The sequence below is a fragment of the Pogona vitticeps genome, chromosome 10 (genome assembly GCF_051106095.1).
Source record: "Pogona vitticeps strain Pit_001003342236 chromosome 10, PviZW2.1, whole genome shotgun sequence".
Classification (NCBI taxonomy): Eukaryota; Metazoa; Chordata; class Lepidosauria; order Squamata; family Agamidae; genus Pogona; species Pogona vitticeps.
In genome coordinates, this window is record NC_135792.1 from 26,918,889 (window position 1) to 26,935,441 (window position 16,553).

At 50.5% G+C, this 16,553-nt stretch overlaps 2 protein-coding genes and 1 long non-coding RNA gene across 4 annotated transcripts in view; 1 reads left to right on the top strand and 2 right to left on the bottom strand.

Moving 5' to 3' along the window:
• Positions 1 to 4,210, bottom strand: part of KIFC3 (kinesin family member C3) — a 25,350-nt gene extending 21,140 nt beyond the window's left edge. The window contains exon 1 of the mRNA XM_078380538.1: positions 4,071 to 4,210. The gene's annotated coding sequence lies outside the window, so the exon portion shown is untranslated. The remainder of the gene's footprint in view (positions 1 to 4,070) is intronic.
• LOC144584434 (uncharacterized) lies at positions 3,434 to 12,555 on the top strand. The gene is made up of 3 exons (XR_013538666.1): positions 3,434 to 3,559; positions 3,742 to 4,656; positions 6,531 to 12,555. It is a non-coding gene; the product is annotated as an uncharacterized LOC144584434 (long non-coding RNA).
• CNGB1 (cyclic nucleotide gated channel subunit beta 1) overlaps positions 12,206 to 16,553 on the bottom strand; it is a 21,336-nt gene continuing 16,988 nt past the window's right edge. For both annotated transcript variants that reach the window (XM_078380539.1, XM_072980634.2), the window contains 4 exons: positions 15,637 to 15,755; positions 14,964 to 15,110; positions 13,394 to 13,571; positions 12,206 to 13,066 (listed from right to left, as the gene is read on the bottom strand). In XM_078380539.1, the coding sequence (XP_078236665.1) occupies positions 12,863 to 13,066; positions 13,394 to 13,571; positions 14,964 to 15,110; positions 15,637 to 15,755 (648 nt within the window). In that variant the 3' untranslated portion in view covers positions 12,206 to 12,862. The remainder of the gene's footprint in view (positions 13,067 to 13,393; positions 13,572 to 14,963; positions 15,111 to 15,636; positions 15,756 to 16,553) is intronic.

Sequence of the window (16,553 nt, forward strand, 5' to 3'; positions counted from 1 at the left end):
AGTGAACAGATTGGAGAAATTTAAACACCCACCTATGAAGAGTAATAACAAAAAAGACAGTGTCCCAATTCTGATTGTTTTGCATGGTAAGTTGCACTAGAGGAAGCCCGCTGAATCCATAGGGATTTCGTGGGTCCATTCCTCCCTAAATTCCACGGATTAAAATGGGTCTACTCAAGTTGTGACTGACTATTTTAAAGTAAGCTGCCGTTAAAGTAGGCCCATTTGAACCCGTGGAGCTTAGGGAAGGAGGAGCTGGCTCATGGGATTCCCTGGCACCCCTCTGGCGTGACGTACACCTGGATTTCAGCCAATGCATTTTTAAGTGTCATTTTAAGGAAGGACAGTGACTAAAACACTTCTTCTCCTCGGCTTTGGGACACCATCACAGATTCACTAAAGCTAGAAGTGCGGCAACGCCTGAGAAAGAAATGTGCAAATAGTCGGAAAGCCAGACGGATAATTCTTCACCAAAAAGTGTATGGGAGAGAAACGGATATGGTCAAGAACCCAAGCATCTCAATCCGCATGTGTTGGTAAACGATGCCTACAAATTCGTAACTGAGAGACCCAAGAACCGAAGGAATTGGCAGGTTAAATGAAACACACACACCCAAAGTCAGGAACTGCCTAGCTTTCAGAAGCTGTTCTTTGGGGTTGAAACTGACAAGGTCTGGCCAGAGACCAGGAGAGGAGGGGAAACAGCTATTTGTTTGTGGCCTTTTGGAGAACTCAATTTAGTCAAAAGATCTCAATTCATTTGCTACTACTTACAGCAACATAAATTCCTATAACTGTATTTCTACTATCCTGAAGAAGTACCAAAGAACGCTGTAAGAACACCCTTGGGGGGGGGGGAGGCAAGAAACCTCGGTTTTACTAAGGGTAGCCTTCACCTATCATGGATTCTCACCTCAAGGAAGCCACCGCCTTTCCCAAGAAAAGGTCTTTTCCAAAGCGATGAGTCAACACAGACAAGGTGTTCCATCTGTGGACAATTTCCCATCAGGACCTCTGAACTACAACAGGGCAATAAAGGAAAAGCTTTCCCTTGGTTGAGAAACTTGGGCATGTTTTGGGGAAACTACCAGCAGGCCTCCTAGGACAGCTTTCGACTGATCTCCAAATTTATGAGCCCTCTCTTTAAAAAATCACCAGCCAGGACTCCTGGATCACACCCTTGGAAGCCAGGGACGGGAAGCCTAGAAGGTAGAAAGCCCTCAGATGCCTCCAGGTTGCCCCAGACATGGACCCCCACCAGGTGACGCAACGGTGGGTGATTTCGCCCGGCATGGCCCATCAATTAAGAAAACTGAAAAGTGGCGAAAATCAGGCTTTCTTCCTTACACAACTGAAAACAGTAGAGTATCTGTCTGGTCTGGGTATACGGTGTCTGCCCTGGTTAGTGGAAAAACAGAACCATTAGTCATAAATGACTAATTTACATTCTCAAGCTTCCATGTTCAGGATGCCGTTTACAATAAGCGGGCAAAGCTAGAAGGGAACAACCTAATCACTCCAGAGGGAGGTTACTTTAATTCAGAACCTCACGGCCGACTTGATCTCTCCCTGTTCGCAGCACCCAAGCACCTCAGAAACAGATTTGCAGCCCGTTCGCCTCTTTAAGCCCTCGCCTCCTCCTGCCGGCCTTCTCCTAATCGCGTGGTCCCATTTTTAACAACGAGCAGCACTTCAAACAACCCCAGGCAGCCTCGCAAAGGATGCCTTACCCCCAGCCCTAATCTGGAGATTGCCAGGGCACCGTCTGACAGGATCAGAGAAGCCGCCTCTGGCTTTCTCGCCCTCTGACCGATTCTGCGCCGGGATCACCCCTTCAGCTGCTGCTGCCTTGACTCCAGATCCCTCCCTTTCAGGCTTCACCGCTAGAGGCTAAAGGGCTCAATGCCTCTCGGAGGCTCTCTGGAGGCTGCTGCTGCTGCCACTGCCGCCGCGTATACAACGAACATCTGGGGAAAGCTGGAGATTTCGAGCCTTAATCCAAAGCAGAAACTTCTGATTTCAAGTTCTCTCTCTCTCTCTCTCTCACACACACACACACACACACACACACACAGAGGTTTTACAGGTTTGCAGTCCCCATCTTGATACTGTGCTTTACTCATTGATTACGAGGTTTCAACATCCAGGCAGGTTGACGCGAAGATTTTTCCCCCCCCTGTTTCTCTCTCCCTGTTCTGGAATGCCCAGCCTGAGACAAGCAGGACTTGAAAGGTCGCCTGCTTCTGATGTTTTAGGAGCCCCATAAAGGTGCGCTTACCCACGCTTGCTTAGGGAACTGTTGTTAGAGAACCTAATCTCTGCATCGTTGAGGCGGACGGCTGAAAAACCAACCAACCAACCCCTTGAGTTGAGTCCCTGATGCGACTGAAGTCCGACTTGACGGCGAGTCCCGCAACTCGAGTCCCCCCCCTCCGGGCGAGACCCCCAACCATGAAAGAAAAGACCGCAGGTAGAAAGGCAGGACCCGAACCTTCAGCGGTGAGAGCCGTGCTCTGCGAGGCTCAGGCTGGCATTTAAACGGGGCAGAGGAAACCAAGGAGCCACGATTGCCACCCGGTCCCTTTCCCGTCGCACCCACCGCAACAACGACTGTGTGCGCGGACTGGCTCCACTCTCAAATCCAGCAAGGCCCAAATCACAAAACGAAGTCTCAAGACAAGCCCAAGGCATCAACCACCACCGAGCTGGGATTCGGGGCTGCACGGCTGCTGCCTGTCGGGTCAGGAGAGGCTCCCCTTGACCTACAACATGTCCCCACAGGCAGGCAGCTGAGATGGGAAGGGGGCAGGGGGGCAAACCCACAAATGCACTTTAGGGGCCTCCTGCCTTGGATTCCCCCTTCCCCTGACAAGTGGCTGCCCCTTGTCAGCCTCTAGCCCCCCCCACACACACACACACACACACACAGCAAAGAAATTAGCCTTCAGGGACTGGTCACAAGATGATCCTTCCTCCTTTGGCACTTTCATCTGGAAAGCTTTAGACCTTCACCACTGCGGAGGGAAAATAAAAAGGCGCAGCAAACTAGGAACGGAACAGCTGATCACTGCAACTAAGCATTCCAGGAGCAGTATTCCATAAAGTTCAAATTTCCAAGCTTTAGCTAAATATCATGAACCAGGTTTTCCAGCAATAAGCAAAGGGCCTTTTTAATGAGACAGTATTTTCGCAACTTACTCAATGCTAAAAAAAAAAAAGGCGTGTTTAAAAGCTCAGAGAAGATCTTTGTTTTCTTTTTAAGTTCTTTTAAATTGCTCTTTCACTCAACAGGATTTAAACACTTATCTTTTGTTTAAAGGGGTGTCCACATAATACTGTTTTCTCTCTTTCTACCTGCAGGTGCCTTTATCTGTGCTGTCTGAACCTGTGTTTAAGCTTGTTGTGAGCTGCCTAAAGTCCCAGTCCCAGCAGAAAGATGAGAGATTAGTCAAGCAAATCAATAAACAATTTAGCAAAATTGGCCGTGTTCTAAGCGCTGATGAAGGGTCGGCTGGCTGTCACCGTTGGTAAAACCGAGATGGAAAAGAAGCAGCCAAAGGTAAGTGGAATAGGAAGGTTCAGGAACAGCTGAGCTAAACTTCCTTGCATTTTCCTCTGATATATATGTATATATAAATATTTACAAACCATTTAGCAAAAAGATTTCAAAATGCTGACAATGTTACAATATATAGCAAACACAAGATGGGAGTCAAAACTATCGGTGTTCTTGCTTCCTAGCTTTTGACACACCTTGTGGGATGCTCACAAGAGTTTCCAGCATTCAAACGGTGAACTGAACGAGCAGGGAACGGAGTCCAGGAGGTCTCAAAGGTCAAGGGAGAAATTCCAGGCCGGCAAAAGGATTACTTGCTTCACAGCCAAATGGGCTCAAAGCCTTAGCACCAACCCAGAGTAAACTCCCAGGAGGACACACCATGGAGGAACAAGGCAGGTTCTGAATCGCCCATACGTACTAAAATACAGAAGTTAGAAAAGGCCGCTGGTGTTTCTGGCGCACCGGAAGCCAGTTCCCTTTAAAAACACGACCAACCCGAGAGCTCACCTACCTGGCTTGACCTGCGGTCAAACGATAACAACACTTCCACGGGCAAAGAGAAGCCGCATGTTTTTCTCTTCTCGAGCTCTGTTAAATGTTAACTTTTATCCCCGAGGAGGAAAGGAGGGCCCAAAGTCTCTTCCCCGGGTTCTCTGGCGTCCGTCGGCACCTCTTCTCCGCCCCGAAGCCTAATGGCTGCTGTCAGCTGGAGCATCCCTTCCACCGAAACTTCCCATTCCTCCGTGGCATCTGCCGCGGAATGCCAGAAATGCCACCGCGCCGGTTGCTGCTGCTGCTGCCGCGTCGCCTCCTCCTCCTCCTCCTCCAGCTGCAGCGTGAGAAAGAAAGGGCGGAGGCCGGACGGAGGAGGAGAAGCATTCACGCTCCTCTTCTTCGTCTTCTTCTATTTTGTCTTCTTCTTCTTCTTTGCCTCCCCCCCCCCCCCGAAAGCAGGTTTCTCAGGGAGGAATGTCCCAGACGGTGGTGGTGGTGACACCGGGCTCCAGGAACGGCATCTGCAAGGAAGCAGGACAGGCAGAAAAGACAGAGTCAGAGAGAGAGAGAGAGAGAGAGAGAGAGAAACTGCTCAGGAGAAGGTGGGGTGTCAGGCAATTAAGAATTAAGCAAGCCAAGACCAAGGGCACATAGGAGCCCCCTCCCCACCCACCCAATTTTGGAATGAACGCCCCACCATGTTTTGTCTTGCTGAGAAGGGCGCCCCTCCCTGCCTGTCCAGGGGTGCTTTTGGGGCTTTCAAATAACAGAGCAAGGGCATTTTTTTCCCTTTCTCTCTTCCCCCCCCCTCCGCCGCCCCACTTCTCTACAAAAAGAGAAAGAAGCAACCCAGAAGAGAGGGGCTTTCTTTCAGGGGGGGGAACCACTCACCTCTGAGCGGAAAGGCCGGAGGGGGGGGAGAGAAGCTCCTCTCTGCAGACACCCAAGAAAGGGCAGGGGGGGAGCGTGGGGGGGCAGGCAGCCCTCCTTTGCCCACCCACCCCCAGCATTCTACAGCCCCCCCCCAGCTTGCCATCTCCTGGGTGCCCCGCCCTCCATGCCAGGTCAGGAGCACCAGGGGCTGCCAGCTGGGCAGGTGTGCCGGGGGGGGGGCGAAGGGGGACCTTCAGGGCTGCCAGAGGGGCGGATCCTGGACAGCTGCTCGGGGGCGGGGGGGGTGGGACGGGGGTAGAGCCGAGGCCGAATCCTGCTGGCTGGCGGGCGGGCTGATTCAGATGCCCCCCACGAGGACGCGTGTCCTGCGCCTGCGGGAGGGGCCTGAGCGGGGCTCCCCTCCTGGAAACGCCCCGAAGGGCTCCCCCCGGGGGACGGACCCTCTCGGGGAAGCGTCTCGGGGCGGGGGCGCCCCCAAAGCGGCCCTTCGCGGATGCCCCCCTCCCGCAAGCAAGCAGAAGGAGAGGCGGGGGGAGGGGGGAACCCGCCGGCCCGCCCCCCCTCCTTCCCTCCCTCCCTCGAGGCGAGGCGAGCGGGGGGGGGGCTCCCCAAAAGGGGCCAAGCAGGATCCCTCTTCCTCCCCCCCCCCGCCGCCGCCGCCCCTCCTGCAACGGGCAGGGCGAGCTGGGCGACCTCGAGGGAGCCCCTCCCTCCCCCCCAAGCCCTCGCCCGGCCCGGCCCCCCCCAACTCAGCCGGGTGAGGGGGGGCGACCACGCGCAACCTTCCCCCCCACACCGCACCGCCCCCCCCGCCAGCCAGAGGAAAGGGAGGCGTTCCCGGGCACCTACCTCCGCCCGGGAGGGGAGGACCCGCTCCGGCAACGGCAGTGGCGGCGGCGGCGCCTCGTGGGAACCCTCCGTCACGTGTCCGCCCGCCTCAGGACTCCCGTCGCCTCCGCCTCAGCCTCCTCCTCCCCGGCGGGCGGCCCTCCCTTCGCCTCCCTTCCCTTCCCTTCGCCTCGGCCCGGCCCGGCGCGAGGGAGGGAGGGAGGCCCCCTTGTGCGCCCGCGCTTCCCTTCCAGCCGGGGGGGGGGGGGGATCCGCCTCCGCCGTGACCGACTTCGGTTGCTAGGGGCAACCCCGCGGGCTTCCCCCCCGGGCCTTGGCGGCGGAGGGAGGGGGGAGGGGGAGGAGGCGGAGGAGGAGCCCCCCCCGCCCCCGGTCCCCTCTTCCCGGGGTGGCCTGAGAGACTCGCTGCCACCTGAGGCCGCGCTCCCGGTTCCAGGCTCCGGGGCTGAGGCTCAGGGCCAGACTCGATGGGGCGGGGGGAGGCCGGAGGGTGGCCGTCTTGGTTCCTTGCAGGCGTGTGGGGGGGGGGCTCCGGGTTGAATGACGGGGTGGGGGTCGTGGTCGAGAGGGGGCTTCACCCCCGCCGCCCCCCCCCCGCCCGGCCAGAGCTGGGGCACCTGGATGGGGGCAGCCGGCCAGACCCCCTGGCCGAGGGGGGGGGTGCGTGCACCTGCTCCCCAGACCTCTGATGATGAAGGTGGATGATCCCTGTTTGCCTTTTCCTCCTTAACAGCTTCTTCAGGGAAATTCTGGGCAAGGAGGGTCACCATGAAAGGCTTGTCCGGATGCGGCCGCCCTGATGTCTCCCTGAGGGATCTTGATGCGCCTCTGAAGCATAAGCGTGCCTTCACCAAAAGTTCCGCTATACTGTAATTAAACCTGTGCTGGAAACCTCAAAACCTGCAAAAATTTCCTTAAACCAAGCGGCTAAAAGTCACAAGTCCTCTGTCTCCACCAGTAAGGTCCCAGTTTGGCCCTGTCCCGCTAGGCTGAGAAGTCAAACTTGAGGAATTACCAGCCTTTCTGGCAATAAAGGGGGTCTCCTCTACAGCCGCTTGCGGTCTGGAGCGCAGAGCCCGAATCCAGCTGCCAGTGCCAGCTAGAGAAGACCCCCCCCCCCCCGGAATCAATGGGCATTAATGTAATGGTTCATTTACTGTCCAGCGGTCGATTTGACGAGGCCACTGCAGTCGGGACTGGGAACTGAATTCAGGCCAGCGTTCTCTGCCTCACTGTGTTCATGCAGACATTTGACAAATATGTGTTAAAAGGGCCTGCAGCAGTGACTGGCTAACGCAAAAGGCACATCATGGCACACAGGCCTCTTTATATAGATCAGTTGCATTCTACTGGACACGCACAATATATGAATTTACCCTGCTAGCATTCGGAAAGTCTTTCAGCCTTTCTTTGAAAATGAAATATTTTGCAAATTGCACAAGGCAGCCTTCCTTAAGGAGTTTTGGTGATCGGGGCTTCATCGTTGTTCACAAGAACGACCAACAGTCTAAGAGAACTTCGTAGTTTAAGGCCAGCTTCCTTTTGGATTCACACAAAACCAGCTTTGGCTGCACTCGATAAACTCCAGCAACCTCTCCTACTTTAACAGCATTCATAAGTGCATGGAAGTAGTAGAAGGGATCCTTGTGGAGGTGTGCATTTTTCTCTTTGTTCTCTCACATTTTTAAAAAATATAAAAGCTGTCTCCAGCTAATAGTTACACGTCATCTACTGTGTGCAGAATGATTCTCAACAATTTTAACAACAAAGATTGTTAATTGAATAGTGGAATCCTGCCCAGGTCTACTCAGAAGCAAGCCCCACTAAGTCCAAGCCGCTGTGTAGCCCCAGTGACCAAAGCCTGATCTTCAAGCACTCTCCGAATTCAGTAACAGGGTTGCTTCTGAGCATCTGGGTTGCTGGTGATTTTTAGAGAAAAAGCCAGATTCAGAATAGCTGCCCACAGCAAAATGCCTTCCTTGTGCAAAAAAAAGCAAACCCCAACATGTATCTTTTCTTCTGTCTCCTCATCACATGTTTCTTGTTTTCAGATATCAAGTCATAAAACAAATTATGCAATTTTCGTCTTCTTTTTTTAAATTGTCAGCACAATTAAAGAAGGGTGTCTTTGTTTTTAACTTTTAGAGAAGAGAGGAGGTTGTCTTGTATATATATATATAGGTGAGTTAAAAGTGTGGGTGGAGGAATGAATCAAGGCCAAGGCTGAAACTGAATCACCTTCCATTTAATCGGTGACTTACATAACTTGCTTTTCCTTCCCAGGGGAAAGCTCAAAAGTGGCCGATAACAAAGCACCACTTATAAACAATGAATGCGGAGCCTCCCCCTAATTGAATTCAGGGGCGGGGGGGGGGGGGGGAGGCTGGATGGTTTCACTGGCCAGTCTTCTCTCTCTGTCCTCTGCATGCGCCAGGGTTCCCTTCCTAGGCTGCTTCAACAACGGATACTTCCAAGAACGCGAAGTGCTGTAAGATTACATGCCCTGCCAAATCTGATAAATCGCCAGGGTGGTTGGGAAAGGAGTCGGGGCCCGCAGATAATGCGGATTTTAACCAGTGGCAGCTCCTGCCTGTCCTTGGCACTCGTCTGTTGACATTAAACCCGGCTCCAGGTCATAGCTTGGGAAGTTTAGCTTTCAAACGTTTTCTGAGAAGTAGCCGCAGCCGTCTGTGCAAGCCCCTCAGACCCAAAACAGAGCAAAAGCAAAAAAACAGCCGCCGCCACCACCACCAAGGGACGAACACATGGTGGCACCTTAGAGATGAACGGCTGTATTTTAAAGTAAGCTGCAATGGATCAGGTCCACCTCTTCAGACAGAAGAAGGAGGGTCAAGGGCTGTCATGTTTGTACATAGCTTCCTGGCCAGGTCTGGAGCGGGGGCAGATAATGGACACCGTTTGTTAGTCGCGGAACAGCTATCTGGCTGTGAAGAATTTCCATGACGAGTCTACCAGGCAAGAGTCCTTCACTCTTCCAAGCCTTTGGTGGCAGGCCTGTAGGTGCTTACAGAACTAAGTCCTGCTACAATCCCAGAGGCCAGCTCTGTCCCCTCATCTACTCTGGCAACGCAATGACAGCCCTCTTACCCAGCAATGTCACACACAACATCAAGGGCAGGCTTCCTTGCGCCTATGCTCACGTGATCGACGCCACCCGTCGCCAGCGCTGTCCCTCTGCCCTCTACCTCGGGCAAACTGAACAATATTTGCGCAAAAGAACTGATAGACATAAATTGGACACCAGGAACGGCAACGCACAAGAACTTGACTCAGGGCCTTTCGTTCTACCTGGACACTTCTTGAGAGCCCAGAAAGCCACCCTTTGGGGAGGGAAAACCCACTAGAGAGCCAGACTTGAAAGAGAAACAGCTGAGATAAGGTACATATATGGCCCAGCAGCGGTTTTTGGTTACTACAGTTGCTACTTCGACACAATCAGCTTATAGAGGGCAAAACTGGCGGAGCTTTTTAAAAGCAGTCGATTTACCCAGCAAAGTAATTTCCCAACAGATTACCTCTAGCTCTCTGGCTGCCCAGCTGCTTGGAAATATTGTAAGTTTCCAAGACTTAATTGCTAAGGACCGCTCTCATCAGCCCAGCTCAAGCAAACAAACAGTAAAAGAAAGGGAAAGAATCTTTGGGTTTGCTTTCCCAAACCATAAGGAAAACCAAACTTCTCTCTCTCTCTCTTTTAATAAGATGATCTACAAAAGCATCTTTGAACTCCTGCCTAGATGTTCCTCAGAAGTTAAGACCTGTGGAGATGCTCCAGAAATCAAAGGGAACTTGAAAACAGTGAAGAGTGAGTTGGCTGCTTAGAAGAAAAGGGGTGAATCGGCCCATTGCTGACATAAATTGTACAGTTGAACCATTATTTAGAATTTGCCTCTCCTCTCCTGGACGACGCTGAGCCAAGAACAACGAAAGGCTCAGCAAGTCAAGAATCAAGACTTGCCCACCGCTTTGAGAGCACAAGGTAGGCTCCCTCTGTTCTGGAAACGTCTCTAGGAGACTATTCTGGGCACAGCCTCTCCTGAGGGCCCAGTCCTGGTCTCTTCAGAAGACAGAAGATGGCCAGGTGTCTGTTGGCCCAGCCTGGCCCGGGAAAGGCCAGTGAAGCTTTACTACAGGACCTTATTAGTATGACGAAACAAGGTGACCAGAAAGTGACTCTCTTTCAAGCTCGCAGAGAAAATAGCAACACAATCTCATTACCAGGGATTTATATCGTCCCTTTTAAGAACACTGCAACGTACATTGGAAGTCCGTAATTCCTTACTTCTAATTTATTCTCTGGCAGATGAAGGGATTAATTAACCTTGGCAGGAATGACATCAGGACGCTCTTCCTCAAAGAGACCTTGACATTCATGTTTGGCACTTAAGAGCGTCCGTCGCCCCAAACTCTAGCTTTGGTTACAGCCGGGGCTATGTTGTCGGACTCCTGGTTGACGCCTTCCTTGAAGTCTCAAGGCAGAGAACGGAGGCTCGCTTCTCCATCATTTCTGGAGGAGTGGGGTGGAGGGAGTATGCAATGCCCGGTTCGGATGATCTGGGGAAGAAGAGTGCAGGAAGAGAGGAAGCACAGAAGGGCGAAGAGGGCCGAACTGGGAAGACTGGGCCCGGGGCATAAGAGTTTGATGAGGTTCAGGAGCAAAAACGCAGTTTAGCGACGCTGTTTCTGCAGGGAAAGCTGCTTGGTTGAGTTCAAGCCAAGTGGTGGAGCGTGTCGATTACCTCATTGTGGTGCCGTGGATAGAGCGAGAGACTGGGACTCAGGAGGCCTGGGTTCAAAGGCCTGCTCAGCCGTGGAAGCTCATCGGTGGGATCCAGAACAGGCGAAACCTTAAATACCTCACTCACCTTGAAAGCCCTGTTAGGGTCACTTTAAGCGGTTCCACCTTGACAGGACATAACTAAAGGGCGCTCTGTGCAACCGCAGCTCTCTGCTTCTGAACCTGGCTGACACCCTGTCGGAATGGCTACAGCAATGTCACCTTCAGAAACTCCCCTTTGATAAAAATGGGGGGGGAAGAGCAGATCCAGCCACCTTCTCCCTGCTTCGCAGCTGCACTCTGGAAGCAATGAGTCACATAACGGTGGCGAGCACCTTGCAGTTCCTTGCTTCTTTCATGGGTTCGAATCAAAACGAACCATGGAGATGGAGTTGCGCTTTGTAGCATCTAAAGGGGCAGGTATTGCAAAACAGCATGTTCTCCTCCTGGCCTTCATTGCAGGCCCAGAACAATAAATATGTTAGCTCTTAGTTGGAAGCTATGAGTCCTAGCGGTGTGATAAAGATAGGAAGTGCCTTATGGGTGTTTGCTTTTTCGTCACAATCAGATTAGGTAAAGGAGACAGCATTTCCATATTGGTGTAAAAAGAAAGGGCTAAATTGTAAACCGCCCGGAGAGTGCTTGTAGCACTATGGGGCGGTATATAAGTCAAATAAATAAATAAATAAATAAATAAATAAATAAATAAATAAATAAATAAATAAATAAATAAATAAATAAATAAATAAATAAGAGGAACCGCGAAGCACCAGGTGTGTTTCGCCTTCCAAATCTCAGGCCTTTCCTTTCAAGCAGAATTCTTCCACCACCAGTGAGATATTAACCAGCCGGAAGGAGGTAAGAGAATTCATCATGATTGAGCTGAAGTACCTCCAAGAAGAACCTCAAATCTTTTATGAGTTTTCCTTCTCCAAAGTTTTGTAAAAGAGGCATATTAGAGCTCAGGCCACCAACTATTGTCATGGACATAGTGGCTGCACTTTCATGCAAGGAAACGTGAGATTAAAAACTCAACACCTCTTTAGAACACAGTTTATGCTTCCATTCCTCCAAACAGGGTTGTGTAACCAAACGCAGGAAAGGCAAAGGAGCTGGAAGAATGTTTTCCCCAACCCTTGCCCGCCGATACCTTTGAATGCCCGAGCATGACTCCCCACCCTGCCTCCCGCGAGCACAGCCAGCCTGGGTGGCCTTGGGCAAGCTGCACATGGTGGCAGGGCACCCTTCCAGAAGGGAAGGACAACCCATTTCTGAGTTGAGTTCCCTGCCTGGAAAACCCTGAAAAAGGGTCACCCTAGGTGAGAATTGACTTGACGTATTATTAGTCTTAGATCATCTCCCAGCAGCCTTATTACTACCACCTACTGGCCATTGAAACCATTGCTTCACCCTAGTGAGCATCCCAGCACTGTAATATTCCAAGTTCTGTTTTGCAAGGCAGAGTTCTGTTTTGCCAGCCTCTCTCCAGGGAAAGGTGGATGCCACCATGAACCCCTCTACCTGCTGCCCGGCAGAGTAAGACAGACTTCCGCTGCTGACAAAGATATTTGCATGATCCCGAGTACCTTAAAAAAGGTCCACCCATGCCCACAAACAGAAATAATGCCATTTATTAGGATGAAGTTGTATTCAAAGCAACAGCAAGCTACTGGGAGGCAGCCACTGATCTTGGACTTCCAGCAGATTAGAATACATCCAACAGGTGCAGAATCTGACCATCTGCTATGCCGGTGGACTGTGGAACCAGATTTGGACATGAAAGCATACCATACCTTCTTGCGAATGTTTGAAATACTCTCAGCCTCCCAGCCTCTGGATGGCAGGTTCCCAGGGAGATTATGGTGTTGCCTCTTACAGCTGAGACTGCTTGACCTGTTGGGTGCCTGCCTAAACCTGTGGTTTCTTCTCTTGAATTTTTTTGGGGGGGAAATAGCTGATTCCTAAAACTGGTTGCTAAAACTGCATATAATATTACAAGGCAAATACTGGCTGTGAATGCTTTAGGCAAATTAATGTTCACTGACCGTTTAGAGGGTTAAAAGCCACTATTGCCTTATGCAAAGACAGAGAGCCTCTCGGAAATTTAATTTCCTCTTTTTAAGTGATCCTTTTGCAGCTGTTTATTAGTCTCTGCTAGCAGAATATGGCAAACTTTTGGAACCTTTAAACAGCAAACATGGGGTGATCCCCTGTCCCTCAGGGGCCATTCCTGTTCGTAGGTGATGATGGCCCTGACCGTCTGCCTTTTTTCACTTGGCGTTCTCCTTCTCGAAAACCTCCACCGAGAGAATCTCCTCACCCCCTTCGGATGCCGAGCTCATGCGAACCCGGACAGAGTGATCGGAACTGTCTGGGAGGCCCTTCTCCGCGCTGCCATCGTCCGGTTTGGGGGTGCCATTCGGAGAACCCCGGCTGACGAGGGACCTCGGTGGCACTGGGCTGGCGTTGGCGGCCTGGGAAGGAAAGAAAGGGGTGGCATGGCATCAGGACTCACGCTCCTTTTCTGTGCCACACAGAGTAACACATTTTGCACAACTGTGAGTCCTTTTGCAGATTCCGGCCCAAACTGACCCCTTCTAGGAGGAAATGCTTATACAGCGACAGAACAAAGAGGGAAAGAGGAAGAGTTAAAAATGAGGGAAATTCTGGACTTGGTGGCAACGTACATAATAAACACGTATAATGAAACTTGATTTTTGGGGAGCTCTCTGGTGTCCCCCCCCACCCCATCCTGTTCATCTCTGCAATTGCAGACCTGCATCCTTTTTTTTCTTTTTTACCTGCATGGCTTTCAGCTCTTTCAGCTTCCACCGGAGGTGAGCCAGGCGCCCTTTTCCTCCCATCTTTCCGGCTGCAAGTAAGGCGGCTTGAAAGAGTTTCGGGGTCCCCACCTTTGGTGGGATGATGAGCGGGACGCCTTTGCCATCTTTCGGCTTGCTGTGGTTTTTGAGCATTCTCCTGGGGGCCGGGGGAGGGGGGGGGGAGAAACATGGAGCGCTTGATTCTGGGTGGTGTTCAACATAATTCCCCCCCCCCAGCGGTGAGCTGCTTATGTTTTTTGTTTCTTTTTCAGAAGCGCAGATGCAGATTTTAAAAAAAAACTTAGCACAGCTTGAAACCGCACGTGTAAACAACAATGGTGTGTTTTCACAAATCTACTTTTTCAAAATTTTACCTTCCCACCCCCCTTCCTCTAGCCTTCAAATATATATTTTAACATCAATTTAAGAGCAAGCACGATGATACAAATAGAGGTTTTGACAGGTCTGTGGAGAAGAAGAGTATTTGTTTTGGTTAGTATCTGAAAAATGTCAAAATATATGTTGTTAAACATGTATTTGAGTTTTTCTGGGGTTTTTTAAATCTTAATTTCTATTGCCTTCCCCTCAGTGCAACTCTCTAAGTGCTTTTTGTAAGTATGAAAAAAAATCCCATAAGGAATATAATTACAAATATTACAATATTTTCTACATATTTTGTATTCTCCAGGCAGAATTTAAATTATCTTAGTCTCATGATGGTTGATGCTTGTCCCTCGCTGCCTGGTCTGGTATAGAACACGTTGCAAAGCAGACAAACCTATGAAAACATCCCTTCTTTTTTAAAAATTGTCACTGCAGGGTTGCTCACTTTTGATCAGGTTCCCCCTTTTAGGGTGTGATCCGGATCTTCTGCCCCCAAAATGGGCCACAAAACCATGCTCATTACTGCACACTCAAGAATCAGAGTTCGGCTTCCACAGTTTGAAGCCTCTCTCCCATGGGGGTGAATAATTGCTTTAAATGGACGATCCCAGGGGTGGGATCTCGATTCATTGAAATCAGAGGCATTGTGAACCATTTGTGAAGTCTCTGTGGGTTTTCTGGGGAAGTCCTTAATCTAGAACTTTAATGAAACCCCTGTAATTACTCCTCCCTTGTAATGAGCCCTCTTGGCCCCACAAGGGGACCTTTGGGAGGAGAGGAGCCGGAGGCCTCTCTCTCTCTCTCTCTCTCGTATCTCTTCCGATGGGTCCATCAATCCACTCCACTTCCTTCCCGTTCTCTTTCGCATCTGCTCCTCTCCGGTGGGCCTTTTAAGGGACATGTCTATCTAGTCAGGGTAAGAGTTTAGGCTTTTCTATCTGCAACAGAACCTTCTTCATAATGGCTCATTTTTTTTCCTAACAGTTTCACCAACTTTATTGTATGACTAAAAACCCACACGCTTTGCTTACCCTCATACCGTGAGAAAACGTAATAGTTTTACTCTCACACACCTTGCGAACATTCAGAACACAAAAGCGTCTCCAACTCCTTTATATGATAAGAACGATGCCGCGCGGGCTGACTTTGCCAGCCGTTCTCCTACCTGGCTTTCTTCCGTAGCAGCTTCTGAGACTCTGGATAATGCACTAAAATCTCATTCAAATCCTTCTTTTCCAGGATGAAAAGGTTAGTAAACCCATGGGCCACGACATTGGCGGTGCGCCGGTTCCCGCCTCCCACGGCCAGCAAGCTAATGGAAAGAGGGAAACACCAAGTAGACCTCCATCCAGATTGGGTTGGGCTTTCTTTCTTACCCTCTTGCATTACGGTTGCCTAAACTTTCCAGTGCGCTGGCTGTCACCGGTCCATGCCGCTCTGGATGCTGTGAGGGGGACCGTCCGTGTCCCTGCGTCAGGGGCTACAGGAGCAGTTTTGTGCATCGGGCTTTGCTGCTCGTGAATTGTAGGACTGTGACTCATCGAGAGGGGCTGTGGTTCCTCACCCCCTCTCTCCAATGAGCAGGAGGGGAGTCGCAGACAAGACAGGAGAGAACCTTTTTTTAAAAATGAATTTTGTGGGGGTGAGGGAGGGCCGTTGTGTTTGTTCATTGATTTGTGCTCACACGGAGCATTTCCAAGCCCATGAGTTCTTACTGCCCAGACCCTGCCCTTAAATAAAGCAGAACAAGGGAAGGGCAGGAAACTCACCACCCTTAAAAGAACAACAACAACAAATCCCAGCTCTTCAGAAAGTGGGTTTCCCCCCTGGCCGCTCACCTTATTTCTCCAAACACCGATCCAGCTTTCAAAGTGACCAGCACGGTCTTGCCATCGGGTCCTCCGAGCACCTTGACCTCTCCCACTTGAATGATGTACATTTCTCGGCCGATTTCTCCCTGAATCAAAGACAATCGATACAAAGAGATCTAAAACATGGGGACCCTTTTTTTCTCTCTTCAACATCTTATAACCTTTTATCCCTACTTCCCTGGAGAGAAAATCCTCACGTGCCTCTTTAGTGGCAGTTCATCTCTTGACTTCCCGAAAGGATTCTCTGAACATGCTTAGGCTGGTTTGTGGGCCAGGCTTCAGTGGCCAGCGTGCTTTGGGCCCAGTTTCTACGATCAAGGCTTTCTGCTCTGCGCTAACCATCCCATGGGGATGTACAGCAGGGAAGAAGGCTTTGTGTCCCCCCCCCCCCCTTTGGCACCATAGGGAACCCCTATTGCTTCCACTGAAATAAAGTGGCTACTTCATGGGTAGTGGAAAATTCCCTGGGTTTTTTTTGGGGGGGGGATGATATTTCCATAGCACAAGCAGGTAGTTAGTCCTATGTCTGAGGTCTTTATATAGCTTTAGGGTTTGTCTGTGATAAGCTTCTGAAAAATCCTGAACAATAAAACAGGGAAGGAGACAAATATTTGGACCTAAAAAGAAATAGGAAATAATCCACAAGCATTTCCAACTTTTATATAGACAGACAGACAGACAGATAGATAGATAGATATAGGACCCCTTTGAAAAAGTTGGAAAATTGATTGATTGATTGATTGATTGATTGATTGATTGATTGATTGATTGATTGATTGATTGATTGGAATATATACCAAAAGGTTGGGAATATATATATCTGCTTGTAGAAGAGCGGAGAAAATGAGAGCCCTCCTCCTGAAAGAGGCAAAATACTCCTGAAA